Below are 27,299 nucleotides of genomic sequence, written 5' to 3'. Positions count from 1 at the left end.
GGTCCATTCCTCTTCTGTGTACGACCACCATGTTCTTTTCATTATATAGCTCCTCATGGACTAGAAGACATTTCTAGAAGAAGTTATCTAAGTGCACCCAAAGCTTCCTCTCTGTTGGATAACCATTGGATAAGAGCATAATGCAGTATATTAAGTTAGATACACCCTGAGAGGGCCCTATGACTTATTTTATTAAATATGGCAGCCATATTTCACACTGGTGAATAGTGTGATACTTTTGCCATTTAGGAGCCCTAGGGCCTGCATATTGTTATATCTTAAAATTTTTAATACGTTTATTTTCTGTAACTTTGCACCAATCGATAATGTACGTCAATGTATGACTATATATACCACATGTCAGTCATTTTCATTGTTTAACATCAGCAGAGCACAACAAAAGACGTGTTGCATAAGATGTGTAGCACTGAAATCTGGGACCCACTGGGATATGTGGTCCCCACAGGCAGAGCTCTCCAGAGTTTGGAATTTTGCCATCTTAAAACACGTCTTATGGGTAGCATTGCTTTTAAATAGTGCTAGTTTAGTTTGGACACATATTGGTGAAAGCTATATATTAGAATTTGGCATTGTTTTGATATCAGTCTGGTACAGTACACAGATATATTTTATTAATTGTGTTTTACAGACGCATAGAGTATATATACGTTGAGTATAGTGTATGCGAGTTGGCTTTTTAAATTTAATTTATTTTCGTTGAGATATTTACCTTGAAAAGTCTTCTTAAATGGCTTACGTACAGTAGGTCAGAAGATATGTGGGGTGGATTCTCAAACACAGAAATTTAGAAATTTCTACACTCTATGCTTTAAGTGATCAGTTCAGGACAGGCTAAAACATTAGTTTTCCTGTGCCCAAAAAAACCAATTTATTACAGTGTGCGCAAAGAACACACCAACTGTACACAGCTAGACAGGGGAAGATTGACAAGAATGAGAAATGTTTATTAAGTTAAATATCACTAGAAACATGATAAAACATCCAAAAGACCAATTATAAGTTATAACAATCCAGTCAGTCCCACTGGTTTGACTTTAGACAATGTTGACATCAGTATGCAAACTTTTATCAAAATACAGTACAGCGATTCTTCAACAAAGTCCCACCACAACATCAACACTCAATAACTAATGTCTACTGCTATTGAAACAGTACTATTCAGCTCCCTCTGGGTCATCACTCCCAATTTTATTGGGTAATATTGCTTTGGGTTTATCAGTGCCAGAAACCACAAATGGAAATAATTTACGCTAAGGTGCTACTTCTCAATGATTTATCAATATTACTTTCTGATTATCAAGAAATAGTTGAAAAAAAAAAATAACGAAAGGTCAAATTTGATGTCAAAAGCAACATCTTAAAAGTGTTAATTAAATGCTTTTTGGACCCCACACAGTATTCACGCTGTGCTATCGTGCTTGGTAGCCTGCATGACCAGGACGGTATACAAAAGAATCAGTAGTGTTTTTCGTTTCGCTGCTAACGGGCTGGCTGTCATCAGCATGGACTCTTGGCCTCCGATCAAGTTCTCTTTCATGCCACACAAAAACACAGCCTGAGCTTCCTTTCTGAACGTGACTCATTATCGCTGGAATTTGGAAACAAACTCCGTAAATAATTGATCGACTTTGACCACAAATTGAAACAGGACACTGATAAAACATCAACAAGCAACACAAACAGATCCTTAAAAATGATACCCTTATTGAACACCACTAAGAAATGAGGACACTGCTTCCTGCTGGCCTTTCATAGCTTTTACCCCAAAGGTATGGCAAATATGGAAAACCTACATCTTGTTTAAAGAGAATCAGACTTTCTCCATGGCAACACAAAATTTCTTCTGATTTGGGGTTGTCTGAGGGGATGATTGTATAGTCTATTGATGGTCAACATGAAAACCTGTAATCATTTCCAGGGTTCTCTGAGATTGTCAGTTTGAACATTTCCCTGATGGTACACAACTTCATAAGCCCTGCACATATCACATGATTTGAAATATTTTGTCAGAATGAATTCCCCCCAGTTGACCTACAAGATCAAGCCTGAATGACAACATGCAGGATACATGTCAGATGCATGTACGTATGTAGTGTGCACAGGGCTTTATTGCACTCACAGTGACTTCCACCACAAAAACATGTTTGTTTTGCTGGTTTTAAAGCTCATTCATAATTGCAATTAGAACAATTCTCACTATAGAATACTGAATTCAAACACAAGAACAATGATGAACTTGTTTTTTTTTCTCCATACATACACATTATACGTAATGAGGAAGACTACATTTGAGCACTCCAAATGATTATCAATATTGTCATTATCAGACCTGGGTCAGCATGCTCCAGTACTCTTGCTATTTTTGTCTGGACGCAGAATAAACTGCTTCCTCAAAGCTAACTGTAACGGGGGCGGCTAATTCTGTCCGCCAAATCTTACAAAATACGTCAACCTTCGGTGAGAGCTTCCACTTTAGAAAACCTGAGGAGGGTCAACCCGAGGTGTAATGGGGTCTTATTGCCGTCTCAGAATTGACTAGCCTTCATAAACCTAAAAAGGCCCATCAAGTGAGTCTGCCTGATGTCACCATCAGCAGCCATTTTAACCCTATTTATCACAGTAATCATCAAACCTAACACTAATGCTAACTCAATGGTCCCTATGTAGTGCAGTTGAGCTGTGCAGTGTGTGAGTGTTAAGACACCACTGTAGTGCAGTACGCTTCTCTAATAGGTCGACCCCGGTGCAGGAGTTCGGCTGTCTACACGGCTGTAGCCCCTCCGCTTGTGCACTTCATACAACTACACAATGGACCGGTGCAATGCGGTCGCGCCAGGCTGCAGGGCAGTCACGCTGAGCTGCAATGCAGTCCCGTAGTCATAGTGCAGTCGCATCAAGTCATGGAAAAGTGACGCTGAGTAACAACACGGTCATACTGAGTACACCGCACAATCACAGTGCAATCGTACTGTATAATTACAAAGTCATTTTCAGTCAAAGCATAGTCTTATCTAGTCATAGCACAGACGCAGGGCAGTCAGCATAGTCGCACTGAGTCAAAGCGCAGTCACAGTGCAGTCATACGGTGTCACAGCGCTCCACAAGCAGTCATACTGAGTCACTGCACAGTCATACCAAGTCACAGCAGGACTCCATGCAATAACATAGTCAAGTCTTACTAAGTCACAATACAACTGTAGCAGTCACATGACAGACATATTCAGTCACAGTGCAATAATGGAGTCATAGCACAGTCCCCATCATATTCAGTCACACTATGTTACAGAACTGTTAAGATGCAGGAGTGTAATACAAACTGTAAAGCTGCCATATCACAGCCATACTTAGCGTGCTTTGAGTGTGACCACAGCATGAAGATAACACTGCAGATAACACAACGACATCACAGTCAATGTGTGTGTAGCCTGGTCATAATGTAAAAGGCTTCACATAAACCATATTAAGTCGCACGGACTGCCTCTACCTCAGATCCCAAATTTGTCTCATATTCTCTCAAACATGATGTAGGCAGATTGTCAGTCTTGCTCTCCGGGGTGACCCAAGCGCCTGTTGGTCTTCCATGGCATTCACTGTAGTTCAGTACAGGAACGACAGAATAGGTGAGAGTATGAGTTCAAGCTGGAGCAGGTATGCTACCAGTTGGTGCTTAGCTCTGTCAGTGAATTTATCCGTCTACTTCAGAATGTCCACATGGTTCATGCTTCACTTAAATGATATCCATAGTCCATCATTTATGACAGTCAGTGCACCATACAATATATTGCTTGGAGAATAACTGTTTATGTCAGTCATAACATCTGTATGTTGCATTTTTATACCCTTAGTCAGCATGTGTGAGAGTCTGTGGTCAGTATATACTGTACGATTATCAGTCAGTATCTGATTGTCAGTCAGGCAAATTGTCAGTCAGTGCATGTGCATCAGGAATGATATCAGACATTACTGTCTGTGAGTGTCTTTGAGTCTGTTCACATATAAGTCTGTACTTAAATCTGAACATAAGTCCACTTGTGAGTGTCACTGAGTTTGTGAAAGTGTAAGAACGTGAGGGCGAAGTTTGTATTTGAGAATGCATTCATAATGATGTGTGTAAGAGTATCAGTGTGTCAGTGTATCAAATCTAAATCAAAAGAAAATCCCTACAATGAGAGTATCAGAATACAGCTGCTTTTAAGAACCCTGTGGGACCTGCATATACCTCTATATCAGTCAGTACAGCAATCAGTCTGTGAGTAACAATGTAAATAAGAGCTTAATTATATTTGTGAAAGTGCAAATTCCTGTGTGAAGTGTCGTGTGTGTGTGTCAGTCTATAATGGTGTTAGAATGTGAGCGTAAGGTTGGTACAAGAACCCCAGCCTGTGTATCAATGAATCGGTCTGTGTGTAAGAATAAATATCACTGAATAAATATATCAGTGCAACTGTCACTGTGTGAGATTGTCAGACAGCGTGGGATTTCAGTGCAGGATCAAGTCTGTGTAAGTCCGTGTGTCAGTCTACAAGTTGGAGGGTCAGTCAGCGGGGGAGTTTCAGTCAGTGTTGGAGTGCCAGTAAATGTGCAAGTGGAGAGAGTTGGTCAGCACGTGGGAGAGTCAGTGGGCCTCCAGCGGGACTCAGTGCTCGTTGGGCATGTGGCGGATGGTGTGGAAGATCCAGTCCATCTTGGTGGTCCAGCCGCCGTGGTGGGCGTCGTTCATCTGCTTGGTGAAGTACTCCAGCGCCTCCTGCTGGCTCTTCTCCAGCGCCAGCGTCTTGCGCAGGTAGGCAATGTCGTCGAAGCTCTGCAGCTCGGGCATGCCGCAGCCCAGCAGGAGGGAGAACAGGTTGATGAACAGGCTGGCGTGTTGGCGGATGGCCAGGTAGGCCTTGTAGCATATCTCCTGGAACCTGCAGCCGACCGGAAAGGGCGGGTGGGGGGCAAGGGGGGGGGGGGGGGCGGAGGGCAGTTGTGCAATATGAGTGCCCGTCTGTATAGCTGAGTCAGCGGAAAGACCCTTCCACCAGCATACCACTGCATCAGCAACTCATGCCCAGCCTGGTGTAACATAATATGAGTATGCTGCAAGGGCAAGCAACCCTACACTGCAGCAATACAGCAGAGCATGACAATCTTTCTAAATCTGGGGAGTCAAACATAGGTTCTGGAAGCCTGCCAAAGGGTTTCATTTAGTTCCCTAAAGAGATTTGTGTGACTTGTCAAAATGAACCCCCAAAAAAACACTCCAGTAATTCAGTTCAACTGCGGTGCTATTATTATTTACAAGGGCTTTGCGGCCAGTCGGAAATTAAAAAGCTACGCATGCAAAATACAGCCATACCGAAAACAGGGTTTGTATAACTCAGGGCAGGGACGGTGTTCACCGATAAGTTTGCGTACCTCTCAAACTCTTTCGTCTTCGTGCATTCTTGCACACCCTTGCTGATGACGATGAGAAAGTCCTGCGTGAGGACGAAGGGCACGCGCTCTCGCTTGTAGCCGAACTTCTTCTTCTTGTGATCCAGGAAGTGCCCAAAGTCAATGTGGAACAGCTGAAAGTGAGCAAGAGAATGAAATGATAGGTATTTGTGTGTAGCTTTTCTGTGCTTTCTTGTGATCCATTTGACATAAATAAATATATAAAAAAATATCCTATGCGTTAATATTTTGTCCAACTGTAAAAGTGCACGTACAATAGATGCTTTTCTGAAAAAACACAAATTCAGATGTCCATTTACAAATATACCTTTTATTATTTCAAAACCTAACATACGTGAATGTGTTCTACATGTTCTACTTTTTTTGTGAGGCAGCACCTGTCCGTTCTCCTTGACCATGATGTTGCTGTTGTGTCGGTCTCCGATCCCCAAGATGAACGTGGCCACACAGTACCCGGCGCATGACCGTGTGAACAGCTCGATCGCGCGGTCATAGCTGAAAGAGAAAAGGGAGACTTCCATGGCTGAATCCGCTTCCTTACACTAGACTAGAGCACCAAACTCAGTCCTGGGCATCCCAGTGTATGCTGGATCTGGCTTTATCAAATAGAGTATTTTATAGTGTTTAATGCACTCTCCATTTAGCAATAATCTGCAAGGAAAGCTACATTACATGCTCCTGATTGACTGATTCATTGATTGATAGATTGATTGATGGGAAAAATCCTAGTCCTAGATTGTGCAGGTGTGGGTACCTGGTAACTGAAACCAAACATGTCCTGTGGAAAATAAATAAGGTCTAAAAAAAATGTTTTTTTTTTTTTAATGTCCTCAGTTACCTTAATTCATCATGGGATTAGCTGGAACAATAAACCAGAATACACAGTGGTACCCAGATCTAAGGTCAGGAAACCTGCGCTAGACTGTCAATACAATTACAGCAAAATGTTTTTCCATAATTCAGATATTACAGTACTTTAATACTGCAAAATGAAATGCTCCCTTTTTTCATTTGTTAAAAAAAATCTACCTGCCCAAACTAAATTAATACTTGCCTGGATATGACAAAGCTTTCAGTGCCTAACATGAAGTGGCTAAAAAAACAAAGGCTCTGTAATTACATTTAACTAAGTATTCGATTTTGGAATCTACAAAGTATAAATAACTGTTTACATAAACAGTAATGACAGATAGCTACATTCTGCAATTCTTTTAATAAGAGACAATGCACATTGATCCAAGCCAGTTTTACTTGCTCAACACCTGGTTTTACTTTCCCCAGGCACGCATTATGGTTGAATCCTGTACTAACTAAATTCTTTTTTGAAACTGAAATCATGACCACTGAATGGCAATGTCTCACAGCTTAACATGTGGCACTCTGACACCAAACGGATTTGTGTTTTGGTGCACTGTCTACAGGAAATGTTGTTCCAATACCGCAAACATAAGTTAATGAACATATTTTTTTGTAGCTTTTGCACAAGATAAAATGACTAACCAGATACCAGATACAGATACATGTGTTAAGATAAATTGACAAATGTGTATTATGTATAATTGCTCAGATTGTCACCTTTATGGTGAAGATTCCTGTAGAAATCTATTTTAAAAAACAGAAGCACCTAAAAGTACATACTGAGGAATAATCACATGAAAAAAGGTAAGCCATAAGACCTGATTTAAATGAGCCAATTGTAAGTGCACCTCTGCCAAGTGCTGCTGAATGTAGTGTGAAAATGGGAACATAAATTTCGGTCAGATCCTTTAAAGGTCATGAAGTGTTTTATAGGTGCTAACCAACACCTTAAATTTCCCTGAGTTTCACTGAGAGCCAATACACTGACATAAGGATAGGGATGACGTTATCTGAGACACGTGTGGGTAAGCACTCTGGCTGCTGCATTCTGTTCTAAACTGAGGGACTGCAATGTTTGGCAAAGATCTGTGCATTACTCCAACCTTACCTTCGTAATATATACATACCACCATTTCCAAACCTTTTTCAAGGAATCAATATAACAATATGCTGCCAGTGAAATTCACCACGGATTTAATGTAGATATTCAGCCGCAGCTCAGGCGCATTATAGATTTTTATTTATTTTTATTTTTTTGACTGTGCCTGGAGCCAGCCAGACCGACGTGGACACATTCTGAAAGAGAGAAAAACGAGAGAAGCCTGAACTCTTGAGAGGCACGGTGACTCACCTCTCTCCGCGGTTCTTGTCTTTGATCCAGTGGTGCAGCGTGTTACTGTTGAACTGCAGCGCCCCCTTCAGGCCTCCCTTGCACTGGATCTGCATGATGGTGTGCGAGTTCTTCACCACCTCGATCAGTCCCACACAGTCGCCGATGGACAGACAGCCATACGGCAGCATGCTATGGAGAGAGACAACAGCATTACTCAAACCCATAAACGCACACTGCATAAACAGTAATACATACAGTGTTAATTCAGCTGGAACAGTGTTAAAATTCATCTTTTATCAGACAACACTTCATCCCACATTACAGAGTCGGACCAAATGTTATCTGTTACGAGTTGAATTAACACTGTTAAAGAGTCAAATTAACACTGGACATTTTACTGTGTACATACATCCCTTCCCTGCAGGGGTTGTGTTATAATCACGTTTCTCTGATAAAGTACAGCCTGCCAGTTGACACGCCATTCATACTCCGTACATTGCATGATTACATCAGTATACGCTTTTAAATGATTAGCTGATCAGCACTAGGGACAAAACTCATTCATATTGTGGATTCAGTGAGAAGATTCTGACCATGCGGTAGAAGCAGTAAGACTTTGAGTGTGTCTGTGAGAACATAAATATAGCGCTTTTATCCAAAGTGCTTTACAATTGATACCTCTCATTCATACACTCATACACCAATGGTGAAGGCTGCCATGCAAGGTACCAATCAGCTCGTAGCAATTAGGGATTAGGCATCTTGCTCAGGGACACTTTGACACACCCAGGGCAGGGGATCGAACCGGCAACCCTACGACTGCCAGACAATCGCTCTTACCTCCTGAGGTATGTTGCCCCATAAATGAGAGTAAGGGTAACTGAGAAAAGTATTTAGGTATAAACAGTAAAAGGGTCATTACTGATAATCATGCATGTATTTGGCTTGATTGTAATTGGGCTGCGGATCAGTGAGTGGAGCAACAGTGGGAGTATTATAAAGAAGATCAGTGTAACTGTCATAAGAGTGAGGATCAGTGTAACTGTAATAAGAGAGAGGATCAGTGTAACTATAATAAGAGTGAGGATCAGTGTAACTGTAAAAGAGAGGGATGAGTGTAACTGTGAGGTAGGAGAGAGTGAGGATCAGTGTAACTGTAATCAAGAATAGAGAGGATCAGTGTAACTGTAATAAGAGAGAGGATCAGTATAACTGCAATAGAGAGAGGATCAGTGGAGTGCTAATAAGAGAGAAGGAGCAGGTCGAGTCCTAATTATGAGTGCAGATCTTGTAATTTGAAGTAAGAAGAGAGGATCAGACACACACTGCACACACAGAGAGGGCAAATGTGAACTGTAATAAAGGAAGTATCAGTGGTAACTTTAATAAGAGGAGGTGTGTAACTGTAACGAAGCAGAGAGAGAGCATGTGGTGATGTAACTAAGAGTGAGGATCTGTTGGATAACCTGTAATAAATTAAAGAGTGATGAGTGCATTTAAAAAGAAGAGCAGTGGGAGCATAGTAAGAGAGGGGATCAGTGTAACTGCAATAAGAGAGAGGATCAGTGTAACTGTAGTAAGAGAGAGGATCAGTGTAACTGTAGTAAGAGAGGGGATCAGTGTAACTGTAATAAGAGAGAGGATCAGTGTAACTGTAATAAGAGAGAGGATCAGTGTAACTGCAATAAGAGAGAGGATCAGTGTAACTGCAATAAGAGAGAGGATCAGTGTAACTGTAATAAGAGAGAGGATCAGTGTAACTGCAATAAGAAAGAGGATCAGTGTAACTGTAGTAAGAGAGGGGATCAGTGTAACTGTAATAAGAGAGAGGATCAGTGTAACTGTAATAAGAGAGAGGATCAGTGTAACTGCAATAAGAGAGAGGATCAGTGTAACTGCAATAAGAGAGAGGATCAGTGTAACTGCAATAAGAGAGAGGATCAGTCTGTACCGCAGGTCCAGTCCCTGGTTCTGCCAGATGTTCTCCATGATCTTGATAATCTGAAGAGTCAACATGTCCTGACGCAGATCTGAGGGAAAGACACACACATGCGCACACACAGAGAGGGGCAAATGTGAATGATACATTAAGAAGCCGTTAACTGCTTAATTAGACTGGTGGTTAAAATTGCCTTTGGGAACAGTAAGGAGAGGAGGTGTGGGAGAATTGTGAACTTGAACGCAGAGTGAGCAGAGTCCATGGGTTGCTGTCTGTTCATTGTGGAAAAACTAAACTTGAGCACTGATTCCCAGCATTGATGCTGTTCTGGGGAATAGAATCAACCCCCATGAATAATGCATGAAATTAATAAGTTATGTGATGTAGTGCTTCACTTCTAAAAAAAGAAAAAGCAACAGAACACCTTTAAACAGGCACAAGCACCGGATTTCATCTTTGTTTTCATCTCTCCGATAAAAAAAAAAAAACCAAACCTCAAAATATTAATAATGAGCTGCATGTTTATTTGCATTATTTACGAGGCTGGCTACATCCCCCTCTCCCAGCTCTCACCATCTCCATTCTTGAAGATGACCTCATTGTTGGTGAAGAGCAACTCGCTCATGATGTCAGGATTTTCCCAGTTCAGCCACAGGGGCCGTTTTGCAGATGACATAATCCTACACTCCTCCAGCCTGGTCAAAAGGAGAAGGGCGAAGAATGGTTTGAGTTCAAGCATTCACAGAAACTAGCACGCAGTGTCATTACATTGATATGCTGGGCAAAGGGGAGCAAAGCCAAGATGCGGCTAACAAGGCTCTGTACATAAACACAACACCGGAGCCCCTGCACGTTAAGCTGTACTGGCACCTTCTCAGAGCCCAACTGTGCCATCATCGCCATCACTTGAGTGCATATGTGCTGCAATGGCTTATGGGAAGAGGAATATTTCAACACCTTTTTTTTCCCAGAGGGGCGTCAAGCTATGGTAGATTGTTAGAAAGGAAAGTATGATATAGCTGTAGATGTCTGCATATTGCAGAACAGATTTCTGGCACAAAAGGGCAAAGCTGTGACCAAACCGCTATCAACAAAGCACGCTACTTAGCATCTTGATATCGCACAGCGAAGTATGGCAAGCCACAATGGTCTCATTTGAATTGAAAATGTGTTGTGACACATTTTTTATGAAGTGCAGATACAGCTTTATTGCTAGAGGCCCAACAGTGAGCAACAGAAGACAGAAAACAAAGGACTAGAGAGGAAAGGAGAGAGTTGGAAGGGAACTGAGGAGACAGAGACAGACAGACAGACAGACAGGCAGAGACAGACAGGTGCGGTACCTGTTGTTGTCCAGTTGGTGGACAGGGCTGAGGAGACAATAGGCAGGCAGACAGACAGGGGAACAGTAAGACTCCACATCAGACAGAGAGGTGCAGTTGCTAAGGCTGCGCAGCTGGTAGACAGAGGTGAGGAAACAGACTGATAGACAGAGAGAGTCAGTCTCAGGCATACAGGTTGCTAAGCTACTGGGCACAGCTGGCAGGGTTTAGAGGTAGACAGACAGTTAGACAGGCGCACAACGTGAAGTTGCCCAGCAGGAGCAGGGGGTTCGTGACAAGTCAGACAAACAGACTTGGCCTCAGACAGACAGGCGGAGCACCTGAGGTTTCCCAGCTGGTGGACAGGGTTGAGGGGAGAGACGAATCCCTGCAGGGCCTCCATGTAATCAGGGCGAGACATGTGCTCCACCAGGAACTTCATCTGCGTCTGCAGAAGCCAGACAAGAGGCCCGAGTTACTGCACCGCACGTGCGTCTGTCCCCCGTGAGCACGCTTCCACCAATCAACACACAGAGCCACACAGAGCGCGTACGCACGCGGCCCCTGCACGCAAGCGCGTGCAGACGCGCTCATTTCCAGATGCTTCCGGTGCAAAGAGACGCACTGCACTTCAATGCAAGTCTTAGCAATACAAAGAGGATCAGATCAAATTTATACAGCTCCCGAGAAAAAATAATCTTTAGTCCTCAAGGGATTTAAAAAGGGTCCACGTCAGCTTTTGTGAGAGACTTCCAAACCTCACAGCTTAAATTATTTAATGACCAATGACATCGTCACGTGACCAGACAGTGAGTAAGTACAGGCCCTTAAAGGGACTGAGGGATGCCATTTGATATTTCACGATTCCCCGTGAAGCACTTTGTGAATGGGGATAACATCATGGACGGTAGCGACGGAGAGCTACACACGGGGGGTGCGGGGGGCTCTGTACCTTCTGCGTCTCGTCCTTCTTCTCCTGCTTGAGGGTGTCGGTCAGATTGACCAGCTTGTCCATGGCCTCCACCTGCCTGTTGAGGTGTTTGAGGTACATCCCGCACGCGCGGCAGAACGCCTCCAAGAGCAGGCCGAAACGCCGCGACACCGTCTTATTGTGCATCTCTGACCTGGAAACATCACCATCATCATCATCATCATCATCATCATCATCATCATCATCATCATCATCATCATCATCATCATCATCATCATCATCATCATCATCATCATCATCATCATCATCACATAACATCACCATCACATCATCATCATCACATCATCATCCACATCATCATCATCATCATCATCCATCATCATCATCACCATCATCATCATCATCACCATCACCTCAATCACATCATCATCATCATCATCATCATCATCATCATCATCATAATCATCATCATCATCATCATCATCATCATCATCATCATAATCATCATCATCATCATCATCATATACATAAGCAATTACCAAAATTACTGTCATAATCATTGTGGTCACATTAATCATTACTATCACTATCAGTATCACTATCACCACAGTCACCCTTACTGTTATTTTAATTATATCAGCATTTCTAGAATGATTTTCATCATCGACTGCTTCATCAATATGAAATCTTTGCTACCATCATTGCCATCATAATTATCACGCTCTAAACTCACTTGAGATGCCAGAAGAAGAAGTGTCCGATCCGCTGGTTGGTCAGTGCCTTCTTGATGAGGAACCTTGCTAGAGGATTGTCTAGGTACATCTCGTACTTCAGTACCTGAAAACATGCAAGTACACAGTGAGCTGCCTCATTGCGGTGTCTGTCCAACACACACAAACAAATATATGCACATCTGTGCAAGGACATGCATAAAGCACACAGACACACAGACACAAATGTGCACACACACACACACACACACACACTAGCCATTCTGTAAAAGCCAGACAGAGGTGGTGTGTCTCTGACCTGCACCAGCTGCAGTAGGTACTGGCTGAGTTTGTCATCGGTCAGTCCCTGCACCAGGCAGCGCAGGGCGAACTCCCGCACCATGGGGTCCGGGAAGTTACAGTCCAGCAGCTCCAGGGCGCTCTCGGGCTGCATCAGGGGCCAGTCCCTCAGCAGGCAGTACATCTGAGAGGGAGGGGCCACATCACACAGCATCAACCGGCATCTATCACTCATACACACGAGCCAATCCCAGGCCAAATATGGAACTTTAAGCCTTCTCTCTGCCTTTAAGAGACCGCCTATCAAAATAGTTTTTAAACTGGTGTGAATGTGAGATGGGAAGAGGTATGGAAGGATGCAGAGAAGCAGAGGAATCAGGGAAAGATTAACATATATATATATATATATATATATATATATTTAAAAATAAATGCCCAACTGCAGAGGTATCACTTAAACATAGCATGCTACACATGGCCCTCCTTTCTTTTAACTCACATTTTCATACCGCCCTTCCCTCTATTCTTACCTGGGACACCTCATCTCGGGAATTCCACTTGACCGATAGGAGCAGTTTGGGAAGACTCTCGGGAATGTTTACGCAGTAATGCCTTAGAGAGAAAGTTTGGAGGGGCATAAATACACAAGTGGGAACCCAAAAATGCATGAAAATATACATTATGAATGCATGGAAACCTATTGTTCTCCTTCTGCATCAGTGACAGAATAAGATAAGGATTGGACAATGCTGTGTCATCTTTATCAGGCACTTAAATATTGCTTACATATTGCACAACATTAGCATGAAAATATGTTTTTGTTTGAAAATGTTTAAACTGAATTCAAATCAAAAGTTAATTATTTTTCTTCCCCCCACAGTTAGTTTGGATTTTGAGGCAGATAATGTTTTTTGGCAGTCCCAGGAGCAGCACTTCTGCTGAAAACGGATCTGCTTACTTGAGGAATGGAAATCCACTGTGTTTAATGGAAATTTGAGACAGCAAAAATAACCAAGCGAGATGTAGTTTATGAAGAGACATGTACTGGGAAGCCACAGAACTGAACACACAAAAGCAAAGGTTCATGGGACATCATCCCTCAGGCTTAATCTGTGGTAACCCTACCGACAAACCCTGGAAACACCCAGAATGTCAGAATGTGTGTAAATGAAGTACCTGTGTCTCCAGAGGAAGTCCTTCTCCTGCTCTGAGAGCTCATACAGAGGGTCCCGGCTGCACAGACTGCGCAGCTGCTCTGAGTCCGTCTGCGACACGGTGCTGTCACACGCCAGCCGGCTGCTCTGTGTGGGAGAGAGGAGCGACCGCGGGGATCAGCATCCCACACCACATCTTCAGCTCTCTCCTTCCAACGCGCCTCTCTCTTTAACTCTGTCCTTCCAACGCCCCTCTCTCTCTCACGTCCTGCTTTTAATTCCTCCTTCCCCACATCCATCCTTCACATTCTGACCTCATCCCAGCCTCTCATCTCCTCCCTCTCATCATGCAACCATCTCCCTCATTCCCTCTTGATCTCTCCATTTTCTACCCCCCCCCTCTCTCTCTCCCTCCCTCTGCCCACGCACCCTCCTCTCTCCCCCCTCCCTCCCTCCCTCCCTCCCTCACCAGCCCCAGGCAGTAGTTGTAGCCCAGCTCTCTGGAGATAGTCCAGTTGGCATGTTCCTCTATCTGCTGCTCGTCGGGGAAGATCACCGTCTGGTTGAACCAGGAAAACTCCAGCTCCACACAGGGCGTCTCCTGAGAGACAAGGAGAGGGAGGGAACATACAGGAGGGAGCGGGAAGGAGAGGAGAAAGTTAATGGAGCGTATGCGTATGCGTGAGACGGTGAAGTAGCAAAAACAAAAGGGGAAAAGAGGGGAATGGAGTAAGGAGGCAGAGATAAGGAAGGGGGAAGAGAGAGGTAGAAGAAGAGTAGAAACATGAGAAAGAGAGGAGGCTGTTTGGAGCGAGAGGAGAAAGAAAAGCAAGCACTGTACATCTGCCCCAGCACTCCCAATTGCCAATGACTACACATAATACATAATGCATAAATGAAGAGCATAACAGCTAGAATGGAATATGCTAAAACTGTACAGGATTAACGGCTGCCATTCGCCACACCACAAAATCCTCGTCCAACCCTCTATCTGATTTTTTTTTCCTTCCTTCCCTTTCCACTTCCCTCCCTCTCTCCATCCCTCCTCCCTGACCTTGTTGGGGTTGGATCCAGCCACTCCAATGGGGTTAAGCAGGTCCTCCAGGCCATGCGGTACAGGCCATAGGCTCAACGCTACCTTCCCGGACACCAGCGTGTCCTTATAGTCAAACAGGTTAACATTTCCCCAGGCCAAGGGACAGTGCTCCTGAAGATGAACAAACCAATCAGAGCTTGCATACAAAAACACACATTTTTCTGGCAATATATTGCACATCTGCACACATGCACGTGCACACACACACACACACACACACATGCACATTCACATGCATAGCATACACGGAAACACGCAAACATAAACTTGTAGCCACAAATACACAAACCTCCTGCACACAGCATAACTACAACTACCAACCAATGGTTAAATTCCATTGGTACATATGCTGTTCTAGTCATTAAAAAAAATTCAGTGCTTCACAGGGTATTGCACAACTTACATGAATTGAAGGAAAATCTGCACTTTATTTAATTTTCCACATAAACAAAGCCAGTTACTGCACTACTCAGATACCACATTAAAACAGAATTCTTTTTCTAAGAAAGGCTAGCGACCTGCCAGCTACAAAGAGAGAACGAATGTATTTAGGAAATGATAGCTTGTAATGGTATTTACAGAAACCTGGTTATTTCAGTTAACAAAAGCAACTCCACAGACAAGCTACTTCGCCTTCATACAATATTCTAACAAGACTGCTATTTTACAATTCTGCATATATTCGGCTCACAGCGGATTGGAGGGAGTGACAGAGAACACTCAGAAGACACAGAAAAGAGGACACAGGGTTGAAAAGATGAATAAGGACGGATGCGCTGAAAGATGAGGAAGGGAGTGAGACGACAGAGAACGGAGTTGCCATATTTGCTCACTCCTTCATATCCATCCATCCCTTCCCTCAAGCCCAACCCAAGCACACAGCTCTCCAGCATCCAGCGGCAGGGGGCCGGTCTCTTACCTCTTTGGCCCCCTTCCGGCCTTTCACAGAGCAGATGGACAGACAGAGGCGGGCGGAGCGGGGCAGGTCTGTCAGGTAGATGTCATACGACAGCCACTCGTTCCACCTGGAGACCAAGCATAGGCACCAATTCACTATAAGTCTCTGAATGCTTCTCCCAGAAGTAGGTAGGCAGGGCACAGTGGGATGCATGCTTACAGTATTCACTGACATCACAGGGATATGACCCCAACCACCCGGTCACCAAAGTTTTGCAGAAAACACAACCCTTAACTGAACATTCAAATACATGAAGCACTGCATGGCAGACAAGCAGCCATCAGCTAAACATGAGCTACTACAGGTGCTACTATGGTCTTCAGCATTGCCTTGGTCTCAATCTGTTGTGGTTGTGTTATGTGGATGTGTGTCGTTGTGTGACAGGCTGGTTGCGGTTGTTAATACAGTGGTGTGGCTGTGTTAGGGTAAGGGTTAGGGTCAGGACCGTGGACGTGTGCTGGTGTATAAATGTGGGATTGTGAATACAGCATGGTTGCATTACCTGGGATTGGAGCAAGGGACTCTTTGGGTATTGACATTGTCACACAGTGGCTCTCCTCCATGATAGATACCTGTTCTCACATAGATCTGACACACACAGACATGCTGTATCAGTACATTGTGAAATTACAGCATGTTAAGTGCATTGCAGCAAAAGCTCTATGTCCCTCTCCAGCTTCTCTTCTGTCACTCTACACCCATTCCCTATTCCCTCTCCTCACTTCCCTCCTTTCATCTCTGTCCATTTCCACCCTCTCTATCTTCTGTTCGCTCTCCCTTTTCTCCTCCGCCCCCTTTCTATGCCTCCTTCCAACTTTCCGTGCCTCCTCCACTCTCATTTCGCTACCCACATCTATAGCCCCCTCTTTCCTCCTCCTCCCTCTTTCCCCCTCTCCCCCCTTTCTCCATCTGCCCGTCTCGCCCCTCACCTTGTCTATGTCCCTGATGTTGACGTTAACGTAAGTGGCGCAGAGCAGCCGGACCCTCAGGAGAGTGTTAAAGGCCCAGAGGGAGCGGGGGGCGCTGGGGTCCCCTCCTCCAGGGCAGGGGCTGGGCTGGGGGGTGCGCCGGCTGTAGGAGGGGGCAACAAACCCGCTGGCGGGGAGCTGGCTGTACAAACTGTCCTTGGACACCAGCATGAGATGCGGCAACCTGCCCACAGTGATACAGCTGCGGATATACTGAGAGAGAGAGAGAGAGAGAGAGAGAGAGGGGGAGAGAGAGGGAAAGAAAGGAGGGAAAGAGATAGAGAGGGAGTGAAAGGGAAGGAAAAGGGAAGAGAGAGGGAGAAGGGAAGTGGGGGCGAGAGATAGAAAGAGTGAGAGAGGGGGAGATTGAGGGGAAGAGAGAGGGAGAGAGAAAGAAAGGGGGGAAAGAGACAGAGAGAGAGAGAAAGGGAAATAAAGTGGAGAGAAGAGGGGGAGAGAGAGAAAGAAAGAAGGGGAAAGAGAGAGATAGAGAGACAGAGAGAGAGAGCGGATCAACTTCCAAATCCAGGATTTATAGTCATTAATAATGCAGAAAGACAGACTCCACTTTGAGTGCAGTGAATGAACATTGCTCATACCACAGTTTAGACGGTTTGTGTTCAGATTTTCTCTGTTGTCCCTCAGCGAATTGCTTGTGTTCCACATTCGGCATTTCTGAGCCCCAGACACACAATCTTTCCTAGAATGTGCTTCTGGCGTAGGATGAGTCTATTCAGCCAAGCCAACCAGCCTTTTATACTTGCGTGAAGCATTTGAAGAACTATTTTGGCTGACTCTGAATTTCTTGAAAGACATCAGTCCAATGTTTCCACAGGTACTGTGCGCACACCTCATATGAACAGAAAACCCAGGAGTGTGAATAATTATACCCCCAGAGACTGCTTTAATCTCGTTTTTTATGGTGATACTAAAACTGCCATTTTCAGAGCTGCTAGTCGCATGAATAATACAGGGTCTCAGGAGTTGGAACATGAAGTTGTGGCAGCGCAAACCATATCACACTTGAAATGTTCCTGGCACAGCAGGGCTGGTATGGTTAACTGAGTGAAACCAGATGGAAATATAACACATTGAAGCTGATTATCTCTCACTGTGAACCAGCTGCACATGTGGCGAATACATTTGCAGTGTAACACGGGGAGATAATCCCTTGTAAAGAGATGAACACTTGAAAGAGTCCACTTCTGCAGAGGGAGGGTTTCAACCTAATTTCTTTTTTTTTAAAAAGACACTTAAAAGCCCAGATGGTCTTTACTGACTAAAACAATGCCCAGCTGTATGCAGCTCACATTTCAAAGTGATATTTTCAAAAACCCAGTGCACTTCTTGATCAACATCTTTCAGTATCTTTGAAAAGGACAATATACATCTTTTCTTTTTAACAATAATTACAATTTGTAACGTGCTCATTTTGAGAGCTCGGTATTACTGTCAACTACAGGCAGCCTACAGGTCATTCTAATGGCACACTGATTACACGTTAGCGACCTCACGCTTTTATGCTGAAGCATCACAGTAAATTGGGAGCCAACTCCACAAGTGCAAGCCAGCAGAAACTGCAGGTTATTTGAGGGTGAGTTATTGAGGAGCTGTGGAGGGAGTCCCTGTGGGGTTTCACTTATTTCACTTCTTAAGGCATATTTTCATAATGAAGCGTTTATTGGGTGATCTTTTATTTTATGTTATTTCATTATTTTTATTTGTTTCTGTGTTTTGTACTGACCATTGTGAAGCACTTTGTTACCTGTATTGAAAAGTGCTACACAAACAAAGCTATTGTTAAGGGGGGTCATTAAGGGGCCGCGCCCTCACCTTGTACTGGCTGAGCGGGTACTTCTCCAGCAGGTACTCGTCGCAGCCGCACACCTTGAGGATGTACTGGCCCTGGTACTCCTGCACGCAGAGCCGCAGCTGCTGCGCGGACAGGTGCATGCTGCGCGTCTTCTTGCGGATGGCCTCGGCGATCAGCTGCTCGGGCAGGCAGTCGTGGGCGATCTTCAGGGTGTACTTCTGCTTGGCGTTGGAGGGCGAGACGATCACCCAGATGGTCACGATCAAACGACCTGGACGGGGGGGGAGCCGAGGTCGGCGCGGGTCAGGGGGTAGGACGGGCGCAACGTGGAGAAGATGAAGGGTACAGTGAGAGGGACAGAGCAGACACGGTATAGCATTGTGGACAGACACCATACTGCATGGAGAACAGACAGCATACAGCATGCAGGACAGACAATACACAGCATGCAGAACAGACACTATACAGCATGCAGAACAGACAGTGTACAGCATACGGAACAGGCACCATACAGCATGCAGGACAGACAATACACAGCATGCAGAACAGACACTATACAGCATGCAGAACAGACACTGTACAGCATGCGGAACAGGCACCATACAGTATGCAGGACAGACAACATACAGCATGTATAACAGACACTATACAGCATGTAGAAAGGACATACAGCATGCAGAACAGGCATCATACAGTATGTACAACATATACCATACATAATGCAGAACAGATAACCTAAATTGTTCATACATATGATGCTCTTTCACAAAGCAATCGATTAAATGGTATTGTTCAATATTATGAGATGTGTGGAAAGTTTGAGAACCTTTTGGTACACAGTTCACTGAATTTAAGAAGTATAGGGGCATATTGTTCTAAATGTGCTATCCTCTGTTCTGTGACTGCTATTCAGTATTTTATTTATTGTAGGATTTTATTGCCACTATTTTGTTATGGCAATTCATGTATCACGTACTCAAAGCTTCTCAAAGCTATTTATATGGTTTATTTGTTAAAGAAATGTGCTGTTACTAGCAAGCTACATTTGTGCATGGCAGGACAGACCTTTGTCTAGCTTGCAGAAGATGTGTTGGGGCAAGTCGGCAGACGACTCCACATTGGGAGGGTACACATAGAGGGCCTGGCTGTGGGCTCCTCCCCCTTCCCGCTCTTCCATTGCCTCCCTGCACACGCTCAGAATGCTCCGCCGGAAGTCCTGCACCTCCGGGTCCTTTACCAACTCAAATTCACAAATGGGCATGCCTATTGCAAAGCCTGTACAGAAACAATAGTGAAACGTAAGTGCATGCAGTTTAAGCACATATGTAACTCTGGTTCCAGCCATGGTCCCAGCCAAGCAAGTGAAGTCTGTGACTCCCCAGTACTCTCAGTTTTTTGGAGTATTCCTCGCCTCTCTGCACCACTAGGAGATCACACACCTCTGCCAGTTGCAACAACTGTACCAGTTGCACAATCCCTGGACACAGTAGCTACAGCGGCTTTTGGCAGACAGCATGAGAAGAAGCAGCTGGCTGGCTCCATGAAATTCAGAGGCCTTGGCTGCAGTGTGTGGCTCCCAAACTGACAAGTATGTTAGAGTAATGGGCCTTTAACTATGAGCATCACATCCAAATCCAAGGAAATAAAGAGGAAAATAAAATGCTAATCAAAATGAAATGCAGTGTCAAGAGTTACACACAGACACTCTAAAAAGCCAAAGATTCCAAGCCGCTCCCCTCAGCCACACTGACCTCAGCTATCTGCACCAAACAGTGACCGGCAAAAGACAGAGATGGGACACTGACCGATCTCCCGGTTGAGAATCTTCTCTTCCCGGTTCCCTAGTGGCTCAATGACCTTGAGAATGGGGTGGAAGAGCCGAAGGTCGCACAGTCGCCGCGTCTCATCATAGAACTCCTCCCTCTCCGCCTCCTGCGTCACCCCAACGAAGATGTAACACGACTCCTCCTGTGAAATACATAGAGAGTGGAAAATATGTCGTCTCCCAAACTCCGTAGTGGGAGGTAAATGGATTTAGTATTCTAGGCAGTTAACCCGAGTTTGTTCTGCAGTACCACAAAGTTATACACAACAGCCTCAGTAAGAGGTTCTAAGAAGGAGCTGTTTTATATGTGTATACTGATGTAATTCCAGTCACATGAGGGAAGGTAGTAAGTGGTAGTGAGGTTTCTGTGTATTTATATTTACAGGCTAATGTTTTCCATTTAAGGATAATATGGTGTAGTACTAGTGCTGAGCTTTAAGGGGCGGCAGACAGTTTCCTGTGCATGTCTTTACAGTCGTGTGTTTTCAGATGGACAGGACTAAAATACTTTGCAGGGACTGACCTGTAGGAGGTGGTAGAGAGGATATTTGCGCGCTTCAGCGAAGAGCTGCTGTTTGATGCTGATGAGCGGGGCCTCCCGTAGGCACTCCAGGCTGACCAGCATGCCGTTCGGCAGGCAGCAATCCACCAGGATGCGAGGGGGCATGAGGTGCAGGCCCCATAGCTCCCCCGATGACGGCCGTGGTGGCATGCTGGGAAAACAGGGCCCCGCCCAAGTTCTCCAGCACACACCACACTACTAGGTACTGTGAACGGAGACAGAGATAGAAGGAGGATGGCCGTAGGGGCAAAAGAGGAGGAAGTTAAGCAGGAGGGCAGCGAGGGCAACAAGAGGAAGGAGAGATGAGAGAATGACGGTGGGATATAGGAAACAGAATAGAGGAGTGAGAAAGGTGAGAATGGAGGAAATTATGGTGCATAGAGATATAGACCGGAGGGAGAAGAGAGGAGTGCGTCCAGGACATGAAGAAAGGATGAAAGAGGACAAAGCAATTAGGGGAAAAGTATTAGAGAGAGGTGGCAGCAGGGTTACAATTGAAGGGTATAAGAGCAAGATTGGAAGGTAGAAAGGTGATAAAGAATAACAAAAAGGAGACCACAGGATAGCAGTGGAGAAAGAGTAGTGAGGGTTGTGAAAGGAGGTTAACAAGTAGAAGAGAGAAAAGTGGAGATGAAATAGGCATTGAAGGAAAAAAGGGAAAGTTGGGAGGAGGATGAGAAACAAACAGGGTAAAGAAAAAGAGGGGTGGGATAAAATAACAGATTAAGAAAGATGCATAGATACAAGAGGAAGTGAGAAATGCAGAAAAACAGAGAAAAATATTTTTTAACCAAGAATTTCATACAGTCTGTATTTAAACATATGTACTGTATGAATGTGTAAACACCGTATGTAGGTATATAGCATATTGCTGTGTTAGTTGTTGTTAAAATAATTGTAATAAAAATGATCATAAATTCACCATATGCTAATAAATATTTGCCGTTAACAACTTAGTTGTATTAACGACTGATCTCGTAGCCGTTGTTATAAACGTAAATTATATAACATCGTCATAATATTGTCAAGATCGAATGACCGGCCCACATCGAGGAGGTTAACTGGTCCCCCGCCTTTGTTATCTGGTCGGTCCCCCGTGTTGTCATGAAGCTGCTGCGAGTCAAAGTCAAACGCAATCCGACGCAACACTGAAGCAAACCAATGTAACCACGCGGCGCCTGCATGAACAAAGGCGCATCGAGAGGGAAAAGCCGGGGCCAACCAAGAGAAAGTAGGACACGCATCCGCGGCAGATGTACAAAGACCCACAGCCAGGGAGGTCCCAAAGGAGAACCTGTTAAATACTCTTCACCTCTGACCAATTAAAATTCACTCTCGTTTTGATATACGAGTGATTACACTTAGGCATAGCCCACTTACAGATATCCAACGTAACAACACGAACATGTACAATTATGTGGCAATTACGCAAGATAGGTTGCAAACTGTTTCTATTACCATATATTAGGAATGATTCCTAAAACAAAAATTTGACTTTTACGCACACAATCATGATCTCTCACTCTCTTTGGCAGGCAGTTTGTTGTGATGTATTTGTTGGCTGAATTTGGGCCATTCTGTCGCTGGCTGCGGGGCAAAAGCGGTTTTAGCAGGATGTTATCTCGCTGTAACTTCTTTGCTTAGCCTCAAAAGATTTAACATCTCCACACGACAACTGGTTTCTTATAAAATCACAACAAATAATTCGTACATTTTAATGTAATCAGCCCACAACTATTTATCAATAGGCCAATTACCGATAGCATACGTGAAGTAGCCTACAAATATAGTATTTGTATCCAAATATAAAGGCTATAGCCTATGATTTCAGGTCTTTTTTTTTAATCATAATTTTTGGTGGCAGACAAGATGCAACGATTTAACAATAAAACACAACCCTAGTAATGACAGACAGAAAATATCGATTTTTTAACTAGGTATTTTTAAATGATAATATTGTCGCAACAGCAAAATATCGTATATTTAGTATCCATTGACAAAAGCTGAAAAAATGAGATTCCATACACAGTCCTTTCAACTGCTTCCGTTCGATTCCGTTGTTTAGGTTGCTACAAGACCATACGGTACTTTGCACATCGGTGATGACTTTCTTCCCTTTTCTCCGACCGGCTTGTCACTCTTACAGTCAGGATGCTGTGGTATGGTACGATGTGCGCAGTTGCTATTTACCTTTGTAAAGTGACTCATGCTATAAGTGCCACTGTCCAGTTTTAACTACTCTGTCTTAAGAGATTCAGTCGAAATAGCTTCATGTCTTAAAAGAATTAGGATTCCAAACGCAAATAGCCTACCATGAAATTACGAAATATTTTGCTTAGATTACAACCGTTTTATCTGGCAACATTTCATTAATAGCATTGCTTCGATACTGAAAGAGTGAGAATATGAATTACCTAGAAACACTAAAACAGTAATGTGTCTTTCTCTAAGTTTCACTCACCGCTGACCAACACTTGCGCCAGCCTGTCCAAAATCGAAATTTTACTCGGTTGATCCGCTGCCCTGGCGTATGTCCTCCCCCGTGCCACCACACCAGCGCGGGGGAGGTACGGTCATAGCATTGTTGTCCTTGTGTGATACCCTCTCGCTCTGATGGCCTGCTGCTATCCGAATCTGCACCCGTCCTGACGCTTATACAAACGATTAACTGTTGCAACAATTTATAGGGCCCAGGGTTTTAAACCGAGAACAATATGCACTGCAAGGGAGGGGGTGTGAGGATTGGGGAAAGGATGGAGAAATGGTGGGTAATCGCATAATTCATTTTTAAAGGGGAAGTACCGCACAATCAGCTGTTTACAGCGAGAGCAACGGTGGCGTGCAGACAGACATAAGAGGTGTAGCTTTAAGATGTCCTGTTGTTTAAACTACTTGTGTTTCGAATAGAGGTGACAATGATAAGGTGAAATAAAACACGCGGTGTTGAGGACAGTGACATCAGTTCCAGTTTCACTGTATTTAAATCCTTATTTACAGACTGTAATTTATATCATAAACATGTGGTAATATTACTTATTCTCGCACGCCCTGTCGAATATCATGGTGACATCATCGCTGGCGACTTTTCTCTTTGATAAATTAATGTGTGCGCGTGAGTTGAATTAATTGGCTGCTTCCGAAATTTTATTGTTAATCTAGAATTTGTTATTACGGATAAAATTTTCTGCATCGTGTTCGTCTCTTCATGATGAAAATTTGTTATCATGTCTGTGTAACTGTATTTAGTGTTTCGGGTCTAACAGTAGCTATACACCCTTGTCTGAAGTTCATCATGTGCCAGCAACAAACAATAGACTAATAATACTAGTCCATTGCAAAAACAAAAACAAATCATGTCTTCCATACAGACCCTATCCAACTGAGGGAATGCGCTGTAGCCTAAAATGATCTAATCTCACTTCATTACTAGGCCTCCTCACTTTACATTGAAAGACTGGGCATCTATTTATCTATATCACCCATACACACAAACATACACGCAGATGCACACACACACATACAGTCGCACACAAGCTCTCATGTACGCGCACACACACACACACACACACACACACACATAATGTGCACCTTGTTTCTTTTTGCAAGCACAGCTTCCCCAATGACCAGCACGAACATAATCTCAGCATTAGCCACGTAATTATTTTCCATTACTAGACTTGCCCCCACAAGCCTCAGTCCCCCCAGTGGAAGCATGTTTTTGTTTTCCTGGAGGGAGTGTTGTTATTGTGACAGATGCCCCCAGTTGCTGGGCAGATGTGACCAAGCCAGCTTCCCTGGAAATGACAAGAGAAGCCACAAGGACCCCCCCGCTCTGCTCCTCCCCCCCCCCAGCTTTTACTGTGAGTGTTTGTGTGTAGCGGAGTGGAGATTAAGCATGGCGTGGTCTCTATCCCCTCCCCTTTATCTGTTTACGGATGGGGTCAGCATTACGGATTAAAATCGGACGGTGCCTCCTTACTCTTCCCCGCACCTCCCCTTCTCCTAAAGGTGTATGACGAACACAACGGAGGCACTCAAGCAGAAATAATCATTATTTCCATCATCCACGTTTGACATGAAGGTTTAGCAGATCCGTGTTTGAAATGAGCAGTTTTTTTTCGTTCTGTATGTGTGGAATATAAATGGAGTACACAGCTCAAGGGTTGACTGGCAGCACCCCACCTGCCATTCCAATCAAGCGAGCGACTCTCCACCCATTTGACCTTCAGGAAGACAGTAAATTATTTCCTGACCAGAAGAAAGCTGGGAACAGACATGTGAAAAGAGTTGTCAAAATGGACAACAGGCTGAATGAGCAGATCATTCAGGCCATTTCTGCCTCATTTTACAGTAATGCTAGATCCAACCACACACTATTTAAACTACTAAAATTCTGAAAGTTCTGTTTGTTATGTGAGGCTTCACTCATTTCTGAATGACAAACCCTTTTACCTTGGTGTTGCTTGTTATCGTAACAACTTGCTTCTATTTGTTTCTCACTTAACAACAAATACACCTACTGACAATATTATTTACATTTAATTATTTAATAATATAAAGCATATTGCCACTATCAAGGCTATAGCCAAATTTGGTTATGTTGCTATTCAATGGAATCATGATGAACCAGGAACAGGAATACTGTGCCTGTTCATTTGAAGAAAGCTTACATTTGGATTGTGATATCCAACAAACCCTGGATTTTAACACTCCACTATTGCTATTGCCAGTCCTGATGTTTCAAATATATTCATATATTGGCATCAGTAAAGCACAATCTATCCTTTAATTACCAACCCCTGACCCTCCCCCCCCATTTTTGTAATGAAACTTCCCGGTCACCAAAAAAGGTAGAAACAGAACTCACCAGAAGCATCCACTCCTCAAATGTAGGTGGACTTGCAGCTGCATTTCATAACATTTTCTTATGGCTTAGCTGATCACTTCACAACCGTAACTTTACTTGCTCAATCGAGGGCCCTCTCTGTCGTGTTTTGTATTCACCAGATGGTTCACTGTTAATCAAGGCACAGCTGGAACAATGTCCCCACTTCCTCTCTTCCTTTTGATTTATTTTCCTAGTATGGCAAAATGAGTCACAAGTCACAAACCAGCTTTTGCTCTACAGGGAGATCAAATCCTGATGGAACGATTCTGAAGATGCCATTAACCCTACAGCGCGCTCTTTTGGTGCCTCAAAGCTTTCCTTCTTACTCTGGATCCTCGGTTCGTAGGCATGAGATGGAACAGGCGTCTCTGCAATGGAATACAAGTCCTCCAGTCCTCTGTGAACCACAATGGGCTGCTCTGAAGATGATTCCTCAGTAGCCAGTTAGTCCAGCCAGGGTGTGCGCCTCTCTCCTGTGTGTGTGTGTGTGTGTGTGTGTGTGCGACGAGGGGCTACGCATTAATAATTCATCCTCATGCCAGGACCTGGGTGCTGGGCCTTGCCATGCCATTGTTCATGCTTTCCTGTTTTCTGTGCAGCGTGTCTGCGTCTGTACCCCCCCCTCCCCCCTCCCTGCTCCCCCCCGCCCTCACCCCAGACCTGCACTCTCTGGCCTCTGACTTCCTCTTTCTCTCCGGCTCCCCTCAATCCCTCTCTTTGCAGGTCCTCCACCAAACCACAACAATCTCAGGAAACAGGGTGTTTTCCCCTCACATCTTCTAACCAAACAATGCCGACTTAAGCGCATGTTAAGGGTGGGGGGTGGGGGGGGGGGGGGGGGGGGGTCGGGGGCTCTGTTTTTTTGTGAATTGGACAAACAAGGAAAGAATAACAAACAGCCCTCACTCCCACACTTTCCTTCCATATTTATTTTTAAAAGCTCTGTCAACACAGTTGTGGGAAACTTTGTGGGAATTTAAAGCCTGATTTATACTTATCAAATGTGCTTTTCACATGAACGCACAGTGTGGTCATCAGGCAATGCAAACAGTAGGCTAGAGCACAATACTTATTAATTCATGTTGAAAAACTGACTCGCCAGATTTAATGAAAGAGTACAAATGCCAGGCGTGAAAACAGGATAACAGCATTTTAAATTCAGCCAGCAATCAAAAACTTTAA

General features: G+C 44.1%; 1 protein-coding gene across 3 annotated transcripts; it reads right to left on the bottom strand.

Annotated features, from left to right (window-relative positions):
- Positions 1 to 944: 944 nt before the first annotated feature.
- Positions 945 to 26,697, bottom strand: zgc:158659 (uncharacterized protein LOC791141 homolog). Of its 3 annotated transcripts, none has more exons than XM_064329083.1 (22): positions 26,097 to 26,697; positions 21,191 to 21,434; positions 20,648 to 20,810; positions 19,908 to 20,117; positions 18,863 to 19,113; positions 16,991 to 17,242; positions 16,564 to 16,649; positions 16,023 to 16,128; positions 15,062 to 15,214; positions 14,477 to 14,608; positions 14,030 to 14,154; positions 13,384 to 13,465; positions 12,873 to 13,037; positions 12,577 to 12,680; positions 11,865 to 12,036; positions 11,254 to 11,360; positions 10,164 to 10,285; positions 9,603 to 9,681; positions 7,670 to 7,840; positions 5,838 to 5,955; positions 5,422 to 5,573; positions 945 to 4,931 (listed from the first exon to the last, which is right to left on the bottom strand). In XM_064329083.1, exons 2-22 carry the CDS (start codon positions 21,377 to 21,379, stop codon positions 4,658 to 4,660), a joined length of 3,213 nt encoding a protein of 1,070 aa, XP_064185153.1. In that variant the 5' UTR covers positions 21,380 to 21,434; positions 26,097 to 26,697; the 3' UTR covers positions 945 to 4,657. The 3 variants fall into 3 exon arrangements, with proteins under 3 accessions (XP_064185153.1, XP_064185154.1, XP_064185155.1); XM_064329084.1 differs by lacking the exon at positions 26,097 to 26,697 and adding an exon at positions 23,691 to 23,979; XM_064329085.1 differs by lacking the exon at positions 15,062 to 15,214 and having other exon boundaries at positions 26,097 to 26,696.
- Positions 26,698 to 27,299: the final 602 nt, after the last annotated feature.

The sequence above is a fragment of the Anguilla rostrata genome, chromosome 3 (genome assembly GCF_018555375.3).
Source record: "Anguilla rostrata isolate EN2019 chromosome 3, ASM1855537v3, whole genome shotgun sequence".
Classification (NCBI taxonomy): Eukaryota; Metazoa; Chordata; class Actinopteri; order Anguilliformes; family Anguillidae; genus Anguilla; species Anguilla rostrata.
This window is presented reverse-complemented; position numbering and strand designations above follow the sequence as displayed.